Source organism: Plectropomus leopardus, chromosome 8 (genome assembly GCF_008729295.1).
Source record: "Plectropomus leopardus isolate mb chromosome 8, YSFRI_Pleo_2.0, whole genome shotgun sequence".
NCBI lineage: Eukaryota > Metazoa > Chordata > Actinopteri > Perciformes > Serranidae > Plectropomus > Plectropomus leopardus.
Window position 1 is genome coordinate 16,647,821 of NC_056470.1, and position 19,832 is coordinate 16,667,652.

General features: G+C 38.6%; 2 protein-coding genes across 3 annotated transcripts in view; both read right to left on the bottom strand.

Moving 5' to 3' along the window:
* ppardb (peroxisome proliferator-activated receptor delta b) overlaps positions 1-3,191 on the bottom strand; it is an 11,543-nt gene extending 8,352 nt beyond the window's left edge. Inside the window, exon 1 of the mRNA XM_042491159.1 lies at positions 2,839-3,191. The gene's annotated coding sequence lies outside the window, so the exon portion shown is untranslated. The remainder of the gene's footprint in view (positions 1-2,838) is intronic.
* Positions 3,192-4,525: 1,334 nt separating this feature from the next.
* On the bottom strand, positions 4,526-17,898 carry LOC121947062 (differentially expressed in FDCP 6 homolog). 2 transcript variants are annotated; one of them, XM_042491946.1, is made up of 12 exons: positions 17,731-17,898; positions 15,005-15,145; positions 14,719-14,904; positions 13,515-13,742; positions 13,195-13,341; positions 10,781-10,840; positions 10,561-10,669; positions 10,185-10,483; positions 9,117-9,283; positions 8,455-8,653; positions 7,122-7,212; positions 4,526-5,297 (listed from the first exon to the last, which is right to left on the bottom strand). In XM_042491946.1, exons 1-12 carry the CDS (start codon positions 17,824-17,826, stop codon positions 5,104-5,106), a joined length of 1,917 nt encoding a protein of 638 aa, XP_042347880.1. In that variant the 5' UTR covers positions 17,827-17,898; the 3' UTR covers positions 4,526-5,103. The 2 variants fall into 2 exon arrangements, with proteins under 2 accessions (XP_042347880.1, XP_042347881.1); XM_042491947.1 differs by lacking the exon at positions 10,781-10,840 and having other exon boundaries at positions 17,731-17,897.
* Positions 17,899-19,832: the final 1,934 nt, after the last annotated feature.

The window sequence follows — 19,832 nt, forward strand, 5'->3', positions numbered from 1 at the left end:
CCAAACTGAGCGTTAAGCTTGTCATAACACGTCGCAGAGCCAAAATGCTTTTCTAAATATTCACTTTTCTTGTATGCACACACATAAAAAAAACATCTATAGTGTGGCTACCTAGCTTTAGGTCGAAGGTTATCATTTTTAATTGAAATTTGTGCATTCACTAATCTTTGACAGCGTGTTTATTTAGTGTCCTTTTCTGAGTGAGTCCATTACTACTGGTTGTGTTTGAGCAGTCCGGGAATGTCCTTGATAGTAATAGGCTTACGACATGATATACACACAGCGTGTTGGCATGCTGGGATTACTCTCTAGGCAAATGCAGCAGACAAGCAGGGGCCTCAGACCATTAAGAGTCCTTAAAGGTCCAGTGTGTAGGATTTAGGGGGATATATTGCCAGAAACTGAATATAATATAAGTATGTTTTCTTAAGTGTATAATCACCCGAAAATAAGAATGGTTGTGTTTTCATTACTGAAAAATAATCTGTTTATATATACATAAGAAGCAGGTCCTTGTCCACAGAGATTACCATGTTGCACAGCCATTTTCCTGCAGTATCCCAAAACGGATAAACCAAATCACTGGCTCTAGACAGGGTTAATCGCGTTTTCGTGTCAGCCACTGCAGTTAGCAGCACCTCTGCGACAAGCAGCGCTGGAAAAACACAGATTTCTTAAATGTCAAACTGCTCAAATTCAGTGGTTTTCCCAGTTTAAATGACCAGGTGTGTTTGTTTTGGAGAAGACGAGACATCTGCAGATAATTTGGCTTTCTGTAAAAACTTCCTGAACATCTGGATCAGAAAAAAAAGGGTCATCGCAGACCAGTGTCCGAGAAACACTGGTTTGTAATGTGAAACTGTATAATTCAGAGGTTTTACCAGTTTTAATCAACTGGTCCATTTGTTTTGAAGAGGAAGAGACCCCTGCAGAAAATTCAGCTCCAAATAAAAACAACGAATTCTGAAGGAATTCTAACTCGTACAAGTTTCAGTTGGTGGCGATCTACAATTGTCACAGATCGATGCAATTTAATCCCTTTAAATCTTACAACCTACTCCTTTACCGAAAACCACAATTCTCAATGAAGAAATTATGACAACACCTAATGGGATGATATGCGGAAAATAAACTGTCACTGTATATGTCATTTCAAATATCAATACGTATCATTATGTAGTACATCTTCTTGAAAATGAATTGAAAAAACAGTCAAATAATAAAAAATGTATCAGTCAAGAATGTCTAAATCTAATGAGTGACAGATCGAGGCACTTCAAGGTATTGATGCAAAGATCACATAAAAACCAACACAAAGCAGTCTGGCTTTTTAATTTTGCAATATTCCCACAGAGAGAGAGATGTTAAAGGTCCACTGTGTGTAAACTGGAGGAATATATTGGCAGAATTTTAAAATAATATAATATGTATGTTTTCTTTTATGTACACTCACTTGAAAGTAAAATTTGTTGTGTTTTGGTTACAATAGAATGAGTTTATATCTACATATGGTGTGGGTCCTTATTTATGGAGATCACCATGTTGCATTGTCATGTTTCTACAGTGGCCCATAACGGACATACTAAACACTAGCTCCAGATTGGGCCATTTGCGTTTTCGTGTTGGCCACTGTAATAAGCAGCCCCTCTGCAACAAGCGGCATTGAAGTTACACTGATTTGTAACATGAAACTGCTTTAATCACTGTTTTTACTGGGGGGTTTTTTGTTATCACCTGATCTGGAAGAGACCTCTGTGGATATTTTGGCTCCCTGTTTAATACGTCCCGAACACTGAAGTTTTAGCAGGTTGAAATATGCAATTCACTGCTAGACGCCACCAAATCCTCCTAAATCATACGTACTTCACCTTTAAGCAGACTGCTACTCCCCACTCTTTCTTTCTAATTTCTATGAGGACGAAACCTTTTCTGTATCTTTCATATATTCAATCACAATTTTAAAATATTATCTAAGATCAGGCTATACGTAGTCGAAAAACGCCTGGTGTATGACGGTTGGAGACGATGTTTGAATGACATCTGTTGCTGAGTTTGAAGCCATTCACAGCTTTTGGCCTGACATCAGTGTATCCTAAACAGTTCAGCCTGTTCTCCACTATCTTAGTAAACCTTGTCTCTATTGGAGCTGGAAGACATCTGTATTATTGTTTGCCTCAGGTCCATGGGAGGGTGCACAGTGTACTTGGTGGGTGCTTTAAGGGGACAGGGTGCATGCACTATGTACACACTGAGCAGTGTTGATCGGACAGCGGTGGGGGAGAGGGCTTTGAGGGTGAGGGTTAAATATTTGCCCCGCGGCCCCCTAGCGGATTAATCCGTCCATGTATGTAGCAGTGCACTGACAAACATCCACAGCGCCTACTTATTACAATTTTATCACTGTTTTCCTGGTGAATATTGTCATTAAAAGATGACCCAAAGCGGGCCAAAGTCTAAAGTTTGTTTACATAACGTACAGGGAACAAAACAGCATAGATTGGGACTGTTAAGACTTGTCCGGCAGACAACCTGTCACACTGGTTCTGCCAACATTACTGCGAATTATTAGTCACTGACAGGACTGTAACTGGATACAAGCACTTTAGAAATAAAAGGACGGATAATTTATAAGCATGGCTACCGTCAAACTTTTTTTGCTTCAAGTGAAAACGATATTACAGGTATAAATGAGTGGCCGTCGAAGGGGAGTCCACTAGCTAACTTAGCTAGTTAGCCACTAACCTTGAATGCTGACTACTACTAGCTGTTAGCGTGGCTGACCCACATTCCCGTGTGTGCCTTTAAATAACGTTAGCAGGATTTGCCAAGTTAGCTTACCTCTTCCGATAGTGCTGCAGGATCTGAAGATTATTATTTTTTTTTACGAGAAACAAGGCTTCAAGAAACACGGAGCGATAGCAGGATCCAGGATCGATCGGCTGTTGACAAGTTGTGTGAAGTCACCAGCAGGAGTTAGCTAGCAGCGGGAGCTAACTCACGTCAGACTGCTAACATAAACTTAGGTTGATCCGGGCCTTCATGTCGCTGACAAACCGCGGAGCTACACAGCAAAATAAAAAAACTGTTGGATACTTTTGTTCGCTACTATATCACATGCAGATAAGCATAGTGGATTGATAATCCCTTCCCGACTCTCCTTGTTGTTCCTAGCTTTGCTTTGCTTTGCTTTGCTTCACCCCCACTTCTCCTCCTCCTCCTCCTCCTCCATCGTCACATGCCAGGACACCCCCCCACCCCGTCCCGACACACACACACACACACACACACACACACGCTACCCACATTTACACACAACCCACATCAGGCTGAATCCCGTAAACAGCTCTCTGCTGCGGAGTCAAGGTCTCTCAATAATATGCACTGTTGTTTTTTTGTTTTCTGCAACATGGACACTTATTTTGGATCTGCACTTTAACGCTTTATGGAGCTTTAATCATACCTGCAGAAATAAATCTTTCTTGTATTTTGACACAAATTCACCTCACTGGATAGATAAGATAAACAATATTTTGTAATTTTCTTTTTCTGGTCAAATTTTGCAAACAGACAAGTAGCGATGGAGGAAGTAATCAGATCTTTTACTGAAGTCAAAGTAATACCAACGCATAGGCATAGATTTTGGTAGGGACACAAGACAGGTCCCCTGAGTATAAAAGAAAAAAAAAACAACATTTTATCAATAAATTGATGCAAAAATAAAGGCAAAAATGTTGCCAAAAAAATCACAAAAATGCAGAAAATTACCTGGGGGAGGACCCCAATCCCCCAGTTTCATAATTACTCCCCCCAATGTTTGATGCTTTGGATCCTGAGCCAATTTGCTGGATTTTTTTTCAAAGACAACTTAACAAGAAATGATGCAAAAAAAATGTTAAAATCACCCATGTACAGAGAAAATATGTAACGGTCTTATTAAACAGTAGTTTGTAGTACTGTATTTTCTTATGTATGGTATTTATGTATTTTGTGGTTTATAATTATTACTGTAACTCTCTGAAATCTGCGTAACATGAATTACTGTAAAGCAGAGTGAAAAATGAAATTAAAAAAAATACTAATGCTAAGACTATAACAATTAAAGTATGCAGACAATGCGACTGTTATATAATCATTTATGGATTATAAAAATCAATCCAACCAACATGTAGTTTGCTGGTTTGTCAATGGATGTCTCTGTTGACTCATACAAGATGATGGTGTCATTACTGACAGCTGTCAAATTAGTCAGCGATGACACATTTCAAAGAAGCAAATGATGTGGACTCAAATTCAAACTCAAGCGGACGTGCAGTTTGCAAATTCAGCAGTGTGGGCTACAGCTTGTTCCAGCCTCAGTCTTTGTCATCAAAACGTCACATATTTCAAAATGTGTATGACTGTTATTTATTTCAGCTACTCATTGTGCAAAGTATCAACTTAGATTTTATTGACTGTGAAGATTGTAATTTTTTAAAATTGCACGTTGCACATAATTAAACAAGTAAAGATACAGGCACAAAGCATGTTAAGGCATCAATTCACTCTTTTATTTACAATTATGTTAACTGACACAGAAACGGGAACTTCAGTAAGAGTTTCTCTCTCTCTCTCTCTCTCTCTTTCCTGTTTGTTTTGAAGTGACTCTTACACTGAAATTGCAGTTAACTCTAATACTGAACCACAAAAAGTCAAGCCACTCTCCAGCCTAAAAAATACATACGTAAAAATGAAATATTGTTATATATCTATATTACAGAGCTAAACAAACGAGCTTGCTTATATAGTATATAAGTATTAGCCTTTGAACTTCACAACTGACTTTGTACTTCCAGGATGTTGCTCATTTTCTTTGCACTGAGGTATTGTTCGTGTCCAGAACACAGGCTGCAGTCGAAGCAAGTTGATTCTGCAAATGCATCTTCTCATTACAATGTTTTCGGTCCTTGAAATGAGGTCAGTAAATTGAACAGTTAACAGAAATGGTATTACTGTTGGTAGTAAATTCAGTTTTAATATTCCACTGTTTTTATCTCTTGACCTTCCTGTCAGAAAACCTCACAAACTGACAAGAAGTGACCCACACAGCCGCTCTGATTCATATTTCTAGGGGATGTCCATGTCACCATTAGAGGCATGGGAGTGACGTTTCTCTAAATCACACCCAGCTCTGTTGTTGACGTTTTCTTTGCTCTCCTCGTCCTGCTCCTCTGATCCTGATCTTCTAAGACGCAAACCTGGATCTCTCTGTGTCGGGATCTGGAAGCTGGAGAAGGAGCTTCCCAACGACGGTCTCTTCTCTAAAACACAACAGACACAAAATACTTCAGAGAAGGAAGCCAATGTTTACAGCAGGCGAGTGAAATCAGAGACCACGGTTTAGAGATGAGGCTACGGAAATAGAGGTTAAAAAAAACAGCAGAATTTCAGGAAGTATATTTATGGAGCAGGCTATGAAATATAATTACCATCTATGTTTTCGCAACCTCTGATCTAGGAAAATGGTGTCACACAAGTCTTTAGTTGAAGCAATGTTAAATGTCAACCCGACCACAGCGCTGGCATTTAGTACCCTGCGGTACTCTCTGGGGAAATAATTCAAATGTTGCTCTCACATAAAACCTAAATTATTATTTCAAAAACACACTTCCATACAAACAGTTGGATGGAAACACTGACAAACATCAGATCTGTGTGGAACGATGAGAAGAATTTAATGTCCCTCAAGTTTATTCATGACACAAACACTACTTCCATCGTGTTCACCACAGTTTTCCCCCTTTGACATTTCACTGGTGCCTTTTTAATTACATCATCTAGTTGCGTCCCTATATAATGGTATAATGGCACCCGTCAGAAGAATCTGGTGTTTATCTTGATGTGCTAAACTTACAATATTTGCATAATGTACTGGATGGAAACAAGGATTAAAGGTCGAGTACGTAGTTTCATTTTGCCATCTTTAGGCAAAAGTCCTGTCATGAACTGAAGCATTTTGTAATTCAAGTGGTCTGAGAGAGCACTAAACGTCTGCACCTCCATTTCTGTTTTCATGCTTTAGCAAATGTAGCCCCTGACTTGAGACTTCGGCCAATCACAGGCCAATTTCAGAGAGAACAGCGGCCAATCATGCCAATCACTGCTCATGAACCACAGTCAAATTGTCAAACTAGGCATCGCTGATCATAATATGAATCAAGATGCTTTTATTGCATTGCTCATTTCTCATCTCAAACATTTTAAGTAACATGTTTTAGTGTACGGTTTAGCAGTAGAGAAAGTTTGCAACCTGGCTGCCATGTTGAAAACAATTCAGCTGTAGTGAAGCACTGCCCACCAGCCAGAGCAAACTTTCTCATTTCACAGCTAAACCATACACTCAGTGTGTTTCTGAAAACATTTGAGGTGAGAAAGAGACAATGCAGTAACAAAATCTTAATTCATATTTGATCAGCGCTGCCTAGTTTGACAGTTTGACTACAGTTCATGAGCAGTGATTGACATGATTGACAGCTGCATTAAGAGAGTCCTCTGCTCTCTTGGCCACTAGTTAAAAAACTTAACATCAAGTTTGGCTCTTGAGAAACTAACTTATATAGTTAGAAATAAAGCCACTGAATTTACTTAATTGGAATTAGCCAGAAACAGTGATATCTTTAATATCACTGTTTCTGGCTAATTAAGATATGTGACTTTCTGTCTTGTGTAATTCTGTCAGGATATAGTGACAGTTCAAAAGTAACCTTTTGTCATATTTTCTGAAAAAGTTACCTACTGTAGCTTTAATTCGCACTTTCTTTTACCGTTTTCTGGAAATTCAAAAACAATTTATGTACATTCGGATGGATACTGGGCACTAGATAGAAAAGCACAGGTGTTATTAATAAACTTTAAAATGTCTCTGGTTTATTCAAGTGTCCGAGTAAACAATGATAATAGTGTGGCAGTGAGTCAGCTTGCACAACACCTGCACACTAAAACCAAAGCAGCTGAATAGAGGTCAGTCATCATCAATTTTATTATTCACACCTGTGTCAAAGATTTGCGCTTCCCCTGCTGGTGGGAAAAATGAAAAATCTTAATTACTAGATGACACACGTTTGTTGTGCAGATGGGACACATACCGCCTGGTCCGATTGGTCGCATTAGTCTGTTCATCTGGACGTTCCAGTGTTTGACGTTGGTGCTCGCCTGGCGAAGTTTCCTCTGGGCAGCCTGTCAGAGAGAAAGAGCAGCTCATTAAAATACCTGATACCTAAAAGCAATAAAGAAACTACTGTTAGCATTACTACTAACTAAAACTAGTCTAAATATCAGTTATACATATCTTTTCACATTGAGTTATGTCACATTAAAGAAAAAATATTGACAGCATGTATGATACTGGCTCTCTTAAGGGAGATTAGCAAAGCAGAAATAACACCCCACCCTGTATTAATGATACCATAATCAGGAATAAAATTAATAAATTAGTCAAATAAAGTCTATAAATGTCAGAGTAAGACTCAGTAAATACATAGTAGGCCTAAGAGAACTGGCCAGACTCTGTTGTTTAAAATTGTGGTTCTGGTTGGACTTTGAAATCATTGAACTGTTTTGAAGAGAGAGAACAACAGCTGCATGCTGCATGTTGTCAAGTGTGACCTGTCTGTAAATACATGTAGACGCTGTCATCTTGACTTTGTTATCTTTGAAAATTAGATTTTAATAGTTTTAACAGGCTCCTACCTGGTTAAATGATAACACAGATTAACAAATAACATTAATTGAATTAATAACAGTAATACAGGCTGCCTATTCAACTTTAGCTGCATACATGTATAGGTGCAGATATTTAAAACTGTGTCTTTGTCCCCATCAATAAAAACATGAAAGTAGCAGAGGACTTTCATTTTGAGAACATTAAAGACATTTACACCATAGCCTGATGCAGAAATGCATAAAGCATAAAGCTCGAGTTTAATTGGTGGATGACCCTCATATCATATGTAACCCCCCAAATGTTGGCGGGCAACATAAGATTTAAGCCAACTCAATTTTCTATGAAAGTATTACAGCCGATCTCCAAAAGAACCTTTTCCTCTGAGTGATAAAAGAGAAATAATTTTAATTTTAATATTTCTCCCCACAGGCTCAGTTCATTAGTTGATGTCACTGTTATTTATTTATTTCTTTTTTTTATTCACTTTATTTATTCTTATTTTTATTTTGTCTCCTATCATTTCATTGAATCCTCATCATATTTCTTTGTAATCCAGCTCTTTTTATTCGAAGTAACTTTACTCCTTATTTCCCAAATACATTGTATTGTATTTTGATGTTGATATTTTTGATGTTCCTGTTTAATGACAAAGTAAAAAAAAAATGAAAAAAAGAAAAAGATCAATAGGTTGAACTCAATTAAATGTACTTTTAATGATTAAATGACTTTCACGGTGAGTTATTTTTAGTTCTTACCACTACATCCTGGTCAACCCTGTGCCGGTTGGCGCGCACCTCCTCCAGCTGCCTCTGCGCCTCTTCCAAGGCACGGGACTTGGCCTCCATTTCCTGTTTGAGCTCCTGTTTCTCCCTCTGTGTCTTCAGGATGTACTCCTCCTGTTCCTCCTGCAGGCTCATCAGGGCCTTCATCTTCTCCTCCTCCTCGGCAAGTAACCTGAAAACAACACAGAACACAACATTAAAATTTTCATAAAAAATGTATGATTTACTGCTCACTGTTTGAGTAATGTTTCAGACATTATCTTACGAAAAGATGCACTGAGGCTGATGCAAGCTGTTTGCAGATTCATGTGATCAATTTGTCAGAAACTTCTACTTGCAAAGGTTGAGAGAGCACAGAAACAGTGACACAATAGATCTGACTGATGGCGGCGCTTAACAACTTCCTCTGCTGGCAGCTCAACTTCCTCAGGAACATAACGCAACATGAACTCCTTTCAGCAGCTGAGTTTAATGCCTGCTGTCTGCACACCAGAGCTCCTCCCTCCTTACAACGAACTGATTAATGTTTACACACTCTTAACCCGAAAAAAATGACTTCTTATTGTGCTGTGAGAGAGTGTATATGTCACTAATCACGCATTAGCGGAGATGAGTGGTTAAATAAAACACCCTACCCTGTCTGAGCGTAGCGGAAGGCCTCCTCATCCAGCCTTGCTTTGATCTCCTGCTGCAGCGCCTCCTCCAAACGCTTCTGCATCTCCTCCAGCTCCTGGATCCTCTTCCTCTGCTTCTCTGCCTCCTCCTCCTTCAGAGCCATCTCTGCCTGCATACTGACCCGAGCCTTGATACACACAGCAAAAAGCAAAACAGTGAACAATATTATCTGGGGTTTTCAAAATGTTCGAAATATGTTATTGCATATCACTGTAGTACTTAACAAAGTTTATACAGTAAATTCTCCAAAAAAGCTGGCATTAAGAACCTTTATTTAAGTTCTTAAGGGTTATTATCTTCAAGAGAAGCTTATTAAGGATGGAAGTTTAAATAAACGGGAGCTTCTGAGATCATCACAAACTTGGGAAACAGAAATATGATTATCGTATGTTAGTAATATAAACTCAAATGCTTTTCTATTACTGCTCTCTGGCCTTTATATCTAAGTCATATTTGCTGATCAGTGACCCTATGATCTTCATTGAGTGCTTATCCTTTTCTGGCACACAAGTTCCTTGTGTTTTATATGAATGCATGTAGATTAGGGGTTGACTGATATTGGTTTTTCAGGGCTAACACCAATTATTAGTAGTTACTGAGATAGATAACCAATATTTGGAACCAATACGCATTTACAATAATAATGAAGTTCTTTCTGTCAATATTTAGAATTTGGAATATAACAAACTGCAACGCAAAACTTTGTTAAAATGCCTTTAGCTAGTGAAAATTTAAATAAAACATGAATAAATAAAAGGAGCTCCCTGAGGTTTTACAAAGTAAGAGTTCCTCCAATGCTGAAACTTTCTTTGCACTTTTTAATTAATTAATTTTTATCAGCGATCATTAAAATAAAATGCTGATACCGATAATTGGCAAAATGCCAAATATCCACCTGGTTAATTGGCCAGGCAGGTTATCTCTCAACCCCTAATGTAGATGTATGTAGATATGTGTACTGTATGCATGTATTTATGTTTACATGTAAATACATTCATAAAAAAATCCATCTTTGCCCCCACACTCACCTCCTCAGCCTCTTGCAGCTGGACTTCCAGAGCCCGCTGGAGCTGCTCATGCTGCTGACGCCTCCTCTGTTCATCTTGCTCCAGGAGGGCCTGAGCCTGCTTTTGCGCCTCCTTCAGGAGTTCCAGCTCTGCCAGCTTACGCTCCCGTTCCTCCTGCAGGGCCCTTAGCCTCTGCAGCTCCTCCTCCTTTTCCTGCCGTCTCTTCTCCCTCTGCTCACGCTGTTCACGTCGCTTAAGTTTCAAATCTTTATGGAGGGACGTTTTCCCTTCAACGTGCAGCCTGATAGCTGTTTGAATGGCTGTGAAGAAGATAATGTTCAAAAAGATGAAGCATTAAAGACTCATCAGTGCTCTATGTCAGTGAATCTCCTCTGACCTGTAGTCCACTCCTGTCTCTGTTTGGTATCCGAGGCGCTCATCTCATAAGTCTTGGAGAGAGTTTTCAGACAAAACATGCACCTCTTCCCATCCCGGTCTGGTAGCACCTGTTCAACACAGAGAACATTTTAATGAATAAATATCCCTTTATTTTTTACATGCAATGATACCATTTCTGAAATAAAACAGTGGTGAGGAGAAAAAAAAGGTGAACTCACAGGGAAAAAGGCGTTTTTGATCCATTTTGAACGACCAAACAATATTTGATCGTCTACTTCCTATAATAAAGCATGATTTTAGAATGATTGTCTTGTGATTTGTCTTAGTGAGAAACACATGGTGCAGTGTGTAGTGTTTTTGCTAAAAAAAAAACCCAAAATAACAGAAGTTGACCATATTTGTGTTTGTCATTCCACAGTGTTGTGCTGTGTGGCATTGATGAGCTAATAATTGACTCTGTGTCCGGAGCAGCCCAGGTAACAATCACTGGAGTCCAGCTGCAGGTTCACAGTCAGAGCGAGTCAGTCATGAGCACAAAGCTGGCAGATTAAATTTGGGTTCAGCTCACTTGATCTCTGTGAGATTTGGGAGGAAATCTCATACACGGCGACACTGAGCTTCCACCTGTTATTTTTCTTTAAATATTTAAATAAATTTGATGTTTTATTGGAAAATGACACTTAAATATGAAGCTACCTGGGGTCTGTGTGAAACGTATTGGGGGTTGGGAGTTTTAGAGAAGGGGGAGGGTTATGTAATTTTCTTCTTGCTTAAGGGAAGGGACTGTATATTTTGAAAGGGAGGGGGTGGGCCTAAAGTGATTAGTCATTTGTCATTATTACACAGCGGCTTTTACCTTCACTTTAATCTGCATCTTAACAGAAAGCAGAACAATAGTAGATTGTGTGCATTATGAGTAAACTGTGTCAAAAAAATGTAAACACGTTAAAAGGGAACAGGTTTTTGAAAGTACTACTGCATGTGTAGAAAAAGCCCAACCAAATTGTCAGCGGTGAAGTTGCACCGTTATGTATTAGGGTTGCAATGGTATGAGATTTTCATGGTACACACTGTCTCAGATAATATTGCGGTATCACGGTTTTACAGAAATATTATTATTAGTCAGAATGACCCTTAAATGAATGAAAACAGAGGGGTTAGTTTTGGTTGAATAGATGTTTTATCACTATATTTAAGAATTAAAACCAGTTTTTCATAACAGTATATGTAAAAAGCTTCTCTTTTGAAAGTAACTGAAATAAAAGTTTAATAGAGGATTCTTTGTCAAGCAGCATTTTTTCTCTAAATATCATAAATAAGCAAATACACACAGTATGATAATCGCCAACATTCATATTACAGTATACCTAAAATCGGTTTATGACAGCAACCCTATAATGTAGGTACCTGGTATTGACACAGAAAAGGCATACCTGACATAAAAAAAGAAAGATATCTCAGGTTCAGCTGCATTGATCTTATTTATTTATTTTTAAAGTGTCCATTGTGAGTCTGACATTGCTTTAACAGTGCAATAATAAATCAATGCAGCACTCTATAATCTCCTTCCCACTGGACCAAAAACCCACAGACATCCACTAACATCTGGCTTTTGTGTTTTGTGGCAGAGGTTAATATTGGCATTCGTTCTGCAGGACAAATGACCCCGCGGTTGTCATGGTTATTCATCATTCATTCATTCCAGCTCTGGTCGGCAGTGATGGAAACATGACACCCAGGTGGACACACAAATTTCTGCCCTTTTCTGGCACGACAGTCGGTAGCTTCTGCGACTCTTCCTTCATTTCAGCCACCAGTTTCACCTGTCTCCATCCATGCAGTGCTTGAATATCGTTCTAAATTAGTCGGCACTCAGTTTAAAGAGAGACTAAATAAGTAATAGATGTTTTCCTGTGCGATTGTAATGTAGAATGTGACACACAAGAAAAAAATAACAGAAATGCAAACTCGTCTACTGGCAATGGGAAAGGAGTGTTATTTCCCTTTTTAGTGGGTGGTCCTGTGTTTAGAAAACCTGCTTTTATGCACTAACTTTGGTGGGAAAAGGGGTCTGTTAAGGTTTAGGTCTTAAATTCTTTAAACAACCTTTAGTCATTTGTGTATTGTACCAATTCAATAGTAAAAGATCACTTTGAGATATTACAGTCTACATTTTAATAACACTGGGGAGGGCCTTACTTTTTCCCTTTTTTTCAAAAAGTGAGACATAATGTTCTGACCTCCTCATCCCAATCATTTCTGTACAGTTCCTTGCGACTTGTTATAACAGGTTGCACGTGTTTAGTGAGCAAATTTTTTTTAATTAATTTTGTAGTCACGAGGGGTAACATTTTACAGCAGTTTACAAGAAAAAAAGATAGGAAGTTATTTAAAAAAAATGTTAACCATCGTGTGACTCTTTCACCCTTTTCTTGCGATAGCTTGGGAGAGTCCCAACCCACAGGTTAGGAACTGCTATTTTACAGAATGATATTTTGACTCAAATGTAAGAGCAGTGTGTGTTTCTTTTCTAGATAAACTGACACACACATAACATACTTATTGAAAGCCACAGTTTGTTCCAGTGTTAACAGTGTTTAGCTCTGAAAAACAATCATCTCCAGCTGCTCACCTCCACACAGCAGTTCCCGTCCAGAGCGATGTTGCCCTGGCAGTCCTTGCGGTCCTCCCCGGTGTAGTAGGACAAGTTGCTCGGCCTTAAGGTGAACCAGCGTTCTTTCCAGTTTCTCCTCAGCTGGCCTTTCTTCCACAAATAACCCTGAATGCACCCCGACACACACACACACACACACACACACACACACACACGCACACACGCACACACGGACACACGCGCGCACACACACACACACACACACACACACATTCTGTCACCAACACAATGTAGAGCATGTCAGGAACCTAAACACTGATTTCTGGTGGCTCTCCTACCTCTTTGAGGACATCACCAACAATCTCTCTGTAAACCTCCTCTATAGCCATGCTGACTACACTCTTATCAATTCCTCTGGTTATCTTTCCCGAGTTCATCATCTCCAGAAAAACCCAGACAGTAATGCCGCTCTGCTGCACTGCATCTTGGGAGAAGAAGTCCTCTAATTCAACACAGTTGAACTCAATACTCATTGCCATGCAGATCTTCTTGAGGAGGTACTCCACCTGAAGAGGAAAAGAAACCAAAGGTCTTGAGAGCGAGAACAACGTGGTTTATTTGAATGATTTGTCTTTGCTGCATCATACACAAGGGAGGAAACTATGAGAAGTTTATTATTTAATTTGCTATAATCATGAAAGAAGGTTTTTTTAAATATATTTTTATTTGGCTTGTAGTGACTTTCCACAAAGGTTTTTGTTTACTTCACTACTGTTGGGGAGCTACTCACAATAAATGAGCAGCTTGGTTTCACTTGATTTATGCACTTTATTTTGTAGTTTCTAATTTTTATCATAAAACAACACAGAAAAGCTTGCATCCTTCAATGTCCTTTTCCAAGAGTGACTTTTATTTGTATCAATTCTTAATGAAACCAACCTTACTAACAGTATTTATGATACTGTGGTACTCTTTACACCACACATTTCTTGTCATAGTGGTTGGCGTGTGAAGCACGTACTGAAATAAACCTGGATAATGTTTTCTTAAACTCAGCATGATAGAAACTACTCTGCCCTTGAAATTTAGGGCTTTCTCTTGGCAGCAGCTGCGAAAAAACACACGACAGGAAACCAAAACGAGAGCTTGCAAGTGAGAAACAAGCCCACACTGCTGCATGAAAAGAGCACCGCGTTCCATGATGGCAAAAAAACAAAGATTTCAGTCGGGGTGTGTTTAGTGGTTGTAACAAAAATCCGACACCACTTTAAATTCACAGAGTACTGACTACAGCCTCTGAATTGTTCTCAACAACAGAGCACAATAACAAAATATCCATGTGGCTAAATTTGGAAACAAGTGTCACTATCATCACATGCAACCACTATGGCTTCAAGATGTGCATATTTCTTTGCTTCTATAATCTTACAGTAAAAAATGCTTTTGCAGTCCAACAGTGTCTTTAAATAAATACTAAGAAATTCCTCATATTCCAAGAAAAGAGTGTAAAAACATTTCTAAGTATATTCACGATAAACCTACCTCGTCGGGGACCATAACCAAAGGGTACTTGTCTTCAGAGAGAAAATTAAAAAGGCACCAAAGACGAAAAGCATCCGTCTCTGGCAGAATGGTGCTGCTGGTTTTGTCTGTCTGGTAGTTTTTCTTTGCCGTAAGCGTCCAACAGAGCTCATCTACATTTTCCTTAATAAACGAGCCTTCAATAACCTAAAATAACAAAAAACAGACATAAAAAAAACCTAAAAATCATCCTTGACTACAGTGCATTACAATCTGACTAACAAAAGGAGCACATAGTTTTAATCACCTTATCCAGGATGTATTTGTTGAGGTAAGGCATATAACCCTGACTGGACACTGGACCATCATCATCGTCCCTGAAGTGCTCCTCCAAAGCAACTGGGTCATGTGGGATACACAAGACAGTGCACAGGTTGTGGGACAGCACCTGAAAAATCACAGTGAACGGGAACAGAAATATTTAAATACACCATAACAAAGAGACGCAGAGCAAATCAGATCAATCAAATAAGCTTTACTGGCGTGAATGTTGGTGTCACATCACTGCAAAAACTAAATTACATACTATATATCAAGTAGGCAGTTGTGTTTGCTGGGATCAAATCTTTGTGGTATCATTCCCAAAATAAGGTGCAGTCAGGTGATTTTGGATATTAGGTAAAGTGCGAAAAATAAGGTTTCGCATAAATGTTAGCAGCCAGTCACTAAACATGCGATTGCATTGTTTATACAAATACTCAGAATATGTTCAAAATACACTTTACTCTTTATGGGTGCATTGAGGTAAAATGTTTTTAGGCTACCAAGTGCCATAAAACCACGACCTATACTTTTGGGTGTCATCCTGTATATATTACATATATTACAATATTACAGACACTTTTGACATTTCTGTCTTAGAAAATATTAAAGAAGATGCAGTTAGTCTCTTTAAGCAACAGTAGTCCAGAATTAGCCATAAGATAAAGATATGACACCAATGAAACAGGCAGCAAAAGCACAAGGAAAGCACGGCAGAAAAGTTGGACGCTCTTTTTAAATTGATACTTGGGTTAGGTTCATGATTTAATGAGTTACTGAGTGAGGTTACATGCATATAAATAACCTGTTCATGAGGCTCATTGCTATTAAGTGCATATTCAGGATAATGTGTTAATATGAGCATAGAGGAATCCGGTTACTCATATTCCCCTTATACATCCCAGTTTCGTTCAGAATACTCCAGATAGCATATTCTTGTTTCTCATAAATGGAATATGGTGTTTACATGGCAAACAGGTAAACAAGACACTCAAAAAACCTGATCATTAACAGGTTATTCGTGTCCATGTAAACACACTCAATGACTGAATAGATAAATGGATTTAAAAACAAACAAACACAGCGGTCCCATTTTACCTGAGTGTGTTTTTGGAGTAAGGTACGGGTTCTTGGTGTGTTTGGAGGTGTACAGATGCTATAATACTGTACTTGGCAACATTATTTCTTTATAGAAATATAGTGGAGTTCCATTACAAGTTTTAAAAGTAGCACTTAAGATAGTCTTCATTTTAGGTGGTTTTCTTGGTAATCGACCAAAAAATGTCCCAAATTACCTGCCTTTACCATCTAGGGCAGAGAAACCTTTGGGGAACTGAACTTTTACATTTCTGCAGCGCTGTCTGTCTAAAAATAATTTTGTTTGCACATTCATCAGCGTGAAAATAAAATGGGTGTCGGAAGTCAGCATTTTTTAGGGACATTCAGTTCATTTGTGTAGCATCTTTCATACATTTAGTACAAATCAAAGTAATCTACAGGTGACTGACATACTAAAAGGCCTAACAGAGAGACAATGGTAAATTTGTGCTAAAACATATAGAATAATAGGATTGAAAAAGTTAAATAACAGATAAGATAGAAAAGAAAAAAAGGTAAAAACAATAAAAGATGACAAATACTAATATTAAAAAGTCAGACTATTAAGTTATAAACTACTAAATGTAATCAGTGTTCTACTTTTCTGCACTAAATGTGTTCAAGTGAGAGTGTGCAATGTCTTGAGATATCTGTTGCATGTTATCAGAAAGCCAGTCTCTGTGTGTTCAGCTATAACCACATCCTGTCTCTCGTCTCCTGTACGCTACAACATCTGTCAGTTTTGAGGCCACGCCATGCAAGCTGCTGGCCTCTTAGAGCATCTGAAGAACATGGTGCCTGTACACGGGCTGCATGCATGAGGGGGATAAGCCTAGTCATGAGGCTGCCTCGCTGTGAGCCAGCAGCGGCAGGCAGCACATCGCTGCAAGAACGTGGAGGTGGCTGGAAATTGAGTCTGATCCACACAGCAAGACCAAGAAGTGACATAACAATGAGATCAACAGAAATACAGTGGCTTCATTGACGCCCTGTAGCCAGAGACGACAATCACCAACATGTTTCCACTCTGTCCTTGGCTCTCACTGTAACAATGTTCTTTTGACGCACACAAGCTCATGTCTATTCAACTTGCTGTTTTCTGGTCAGGTCCTGTGCCAGAGGACCCTTTGCACTACAAGCTGGTACATGGAGGCCCAGTGTAAGCACAGCTTGGAGATGAGGGCTCCCATTCATATACAGACTGAGAGCAAACTGTTACTCTCGTGCTCTGGCCAGACAGAGGTGCATATTGTGCCCGCTTTCAGCAGTGAAAGCATTTTACTCGAAATACAGGGGAACAAATTTGTTCCTTGTTGGGCAGCAAGTGGTTTATAAACACAGGAAATATTGAGAATGATAAGTAAAACCAGATTGCGTTCACTCTTATTTCCTGAAGCACGGACTCAAATGTGATATAGACAAAACAACAAATTCATTTGTGACATTTAGCTTGCTGAGCACTTCAAATATTTTCACCTCATCTTCCTCAGTGCGAGCCCACGTGATGGAAAATGAATAGAGGTAGGAAATGAGGCAGCAGAGTAAAACAGTGACTGAATTGTCAGATGAAATAAAGTATCATTTATCAGGTAGAGGACCCCCCCTCCCACTCACCTTCAACTGAGACTTGGACACCTTACCGCTCTTCTCTAGATCCAGGGCTGTGAAACCATACCAGATGGATTTGAGCAGCTCAGACCGCAGGTCCATGTCTGCAGCAGAGTTACTTTCTGGTTTCTTCCTCTACGTCTCTTCTTCTTCCTCTGCTGTTGACACAGGGCCCCTGGGTGACAGGCAGACACCCACACTGTGTTGCTGCTGTCAGGCAGGCATGTGGCTTTACCAGGCTGCTGGCAGCGACACCTGCAGGACGTCCACAGTCACTGACAGAGAGGGAGGGTCTGATTGTTTAATACATGATCTGACCCTGCCTACTAGAGGTGAAACAACTATTCAGATCCTTTAAAGCAGAAAAAACACAATATAAAAACATTTCATTACAAGTAAAAGTAATATACTTTAGTACTTTTTAATACTTTTTTTAGTTTGCTGACAGAAGCATGCATTGCACATGATTGGTACAAGGACTGCTGGAAATGTGAAAATCAAAAAATGATTTTTACAGTACAGTTTCAGGTTCAGAGGGTATTTAAAATTAATGACAACATAGGCTAATAAAGTTTGGCCTATATGTCCCTATGGAAGCAAAAAAAACAAACAAAAACAACAACCCATAAGCCCCTCCCCCATGCTTAAAAATGACCTAACATGATTCCCCCGATTTGCACCACTCACTTTTGCAAATAATGAACAGTCCCTTTAATATTTAGGTATATACAGTATTATGTTCTACTGTTATATCAATAAATTCTTATTACCAATGCAATAAGATGTAATCATAGACTTTAATAATAATGCATAATCAGCTATGTAGCCTACATATTTGGGTACTCTCATTTGGAACACGACATCATGTTAAATTAATGCATCATGTTTTGTCAATAACATTTATCTGCTAAGTAAAGACTCACTAAAGTTGTCAAATGAATATAAAGAAGCACAAGACTGAAGTAGCGTGAAATATAGCCTAAATATTCAAGCAGGAAAGTACAAATACCTTAAAATTGTAGCGTTACTGTTACTACTTTAGTAACTGAGTTTACCGTTATTTATGCCTCTGCTGCCATCAGGGTTGGTAGTACAGATATTACAAGTACTGATGAAAATTAATATGGAAATAATGACCTGTGATGTTTCCTAGCCAGCTAGCTGTCACATAAGTTAGCCTATGATGACGGCAGCCTTAGCTCAGGTGTTAACCTCTTTTATAACCTTAGCTAACAGCCATTCAACTTTAATTTAACAAAGTCCAACAGTGAACTCTAACTATTCAAGTCTTTTGTGTTATTTTAACAAAAAACAAACTGCAAAAGTAGGCCTACCTGCTACCCGGAAGCCTGAATCCACAGCCAAATTTCACATTTTTTCAAGATTGATTCAGATAGCAATTATCTAGAGGGCTAACGTTAATGTTAAATCAAATAATGGAGAGGTAATGTTAATTAAATGGCCACTGAGTCTTTTTTATGTGTGTGTGTTGATTGTGAATTGCTTTGTATGCAGTTGTTTTGATTATGTTTTAGTTAGGGACTGTTCTTTATTTGTCAGAGGAAGGGCGTGGCTGGGGTTTGTTTGTGTTTTTGTTTTTATACCCTCCCGAAAGCAGTAAATATTTTTCCATGAGCCTCCCTAAAGCGACTGGTGGAAAATGCACTCCACTTTAAATTAGTTATGAGATGTTTAAAAGAGTTGAAAAAAAAGGTCATTTTTAACTCTATTGTGCATGCTAGATAATGAGTTCAAATGGTTTATTTTTGGCAAAATTTAAAATGAGATGCAGAATGAAGTGATTTGAATGAATTGATGCTATTTTAAGATTAGATTTGGGTATGTTGGGTATGAGGTGTTCATTGCACACATAGTATCTAAGAAATGTTGGAAATGTGAGAATCCAACTATAATTTCTGTTTCTGTCTATGAAAATGGTGTGATTTTGGATTTTTTTTTAAAATGAAAACATGCCTTTTAAAAGCATGTCTTCTTTAAAGGTAAAATAAATTCATATATACACATACACACATTTTGCAACACCTCTCCCCCTCATGAATAACGAACAGTCCCTAAAATTAGACATTAAAGTGCCATTCTTTTCTATT

Bases quoted from the DNA above. Each gene is read 5' to 3' on its own strand.
- LOC121947062 (XM_042491946.1), bottom strand. From the start codon at position 17,826: ATGGACCTGCGGTCTGAGCTGCTCAAATCCATCTGGTATGGTTTCACA. The intron at 10,484-10,560 runs GTCAGAGGAGAT...TCTTCTTCACAG, and splicing joins GAGACAGGAGTGGACTACAG to CCATTCAAACAGCTATCAGG. The intron at 5,298-7,121 runs GTATGTGTCCCA...GTTGTGTTTTAG, and splicing joins GCGACCAATCGGACCAGGCG to AGAAGAGACCGTCGTTGGGA.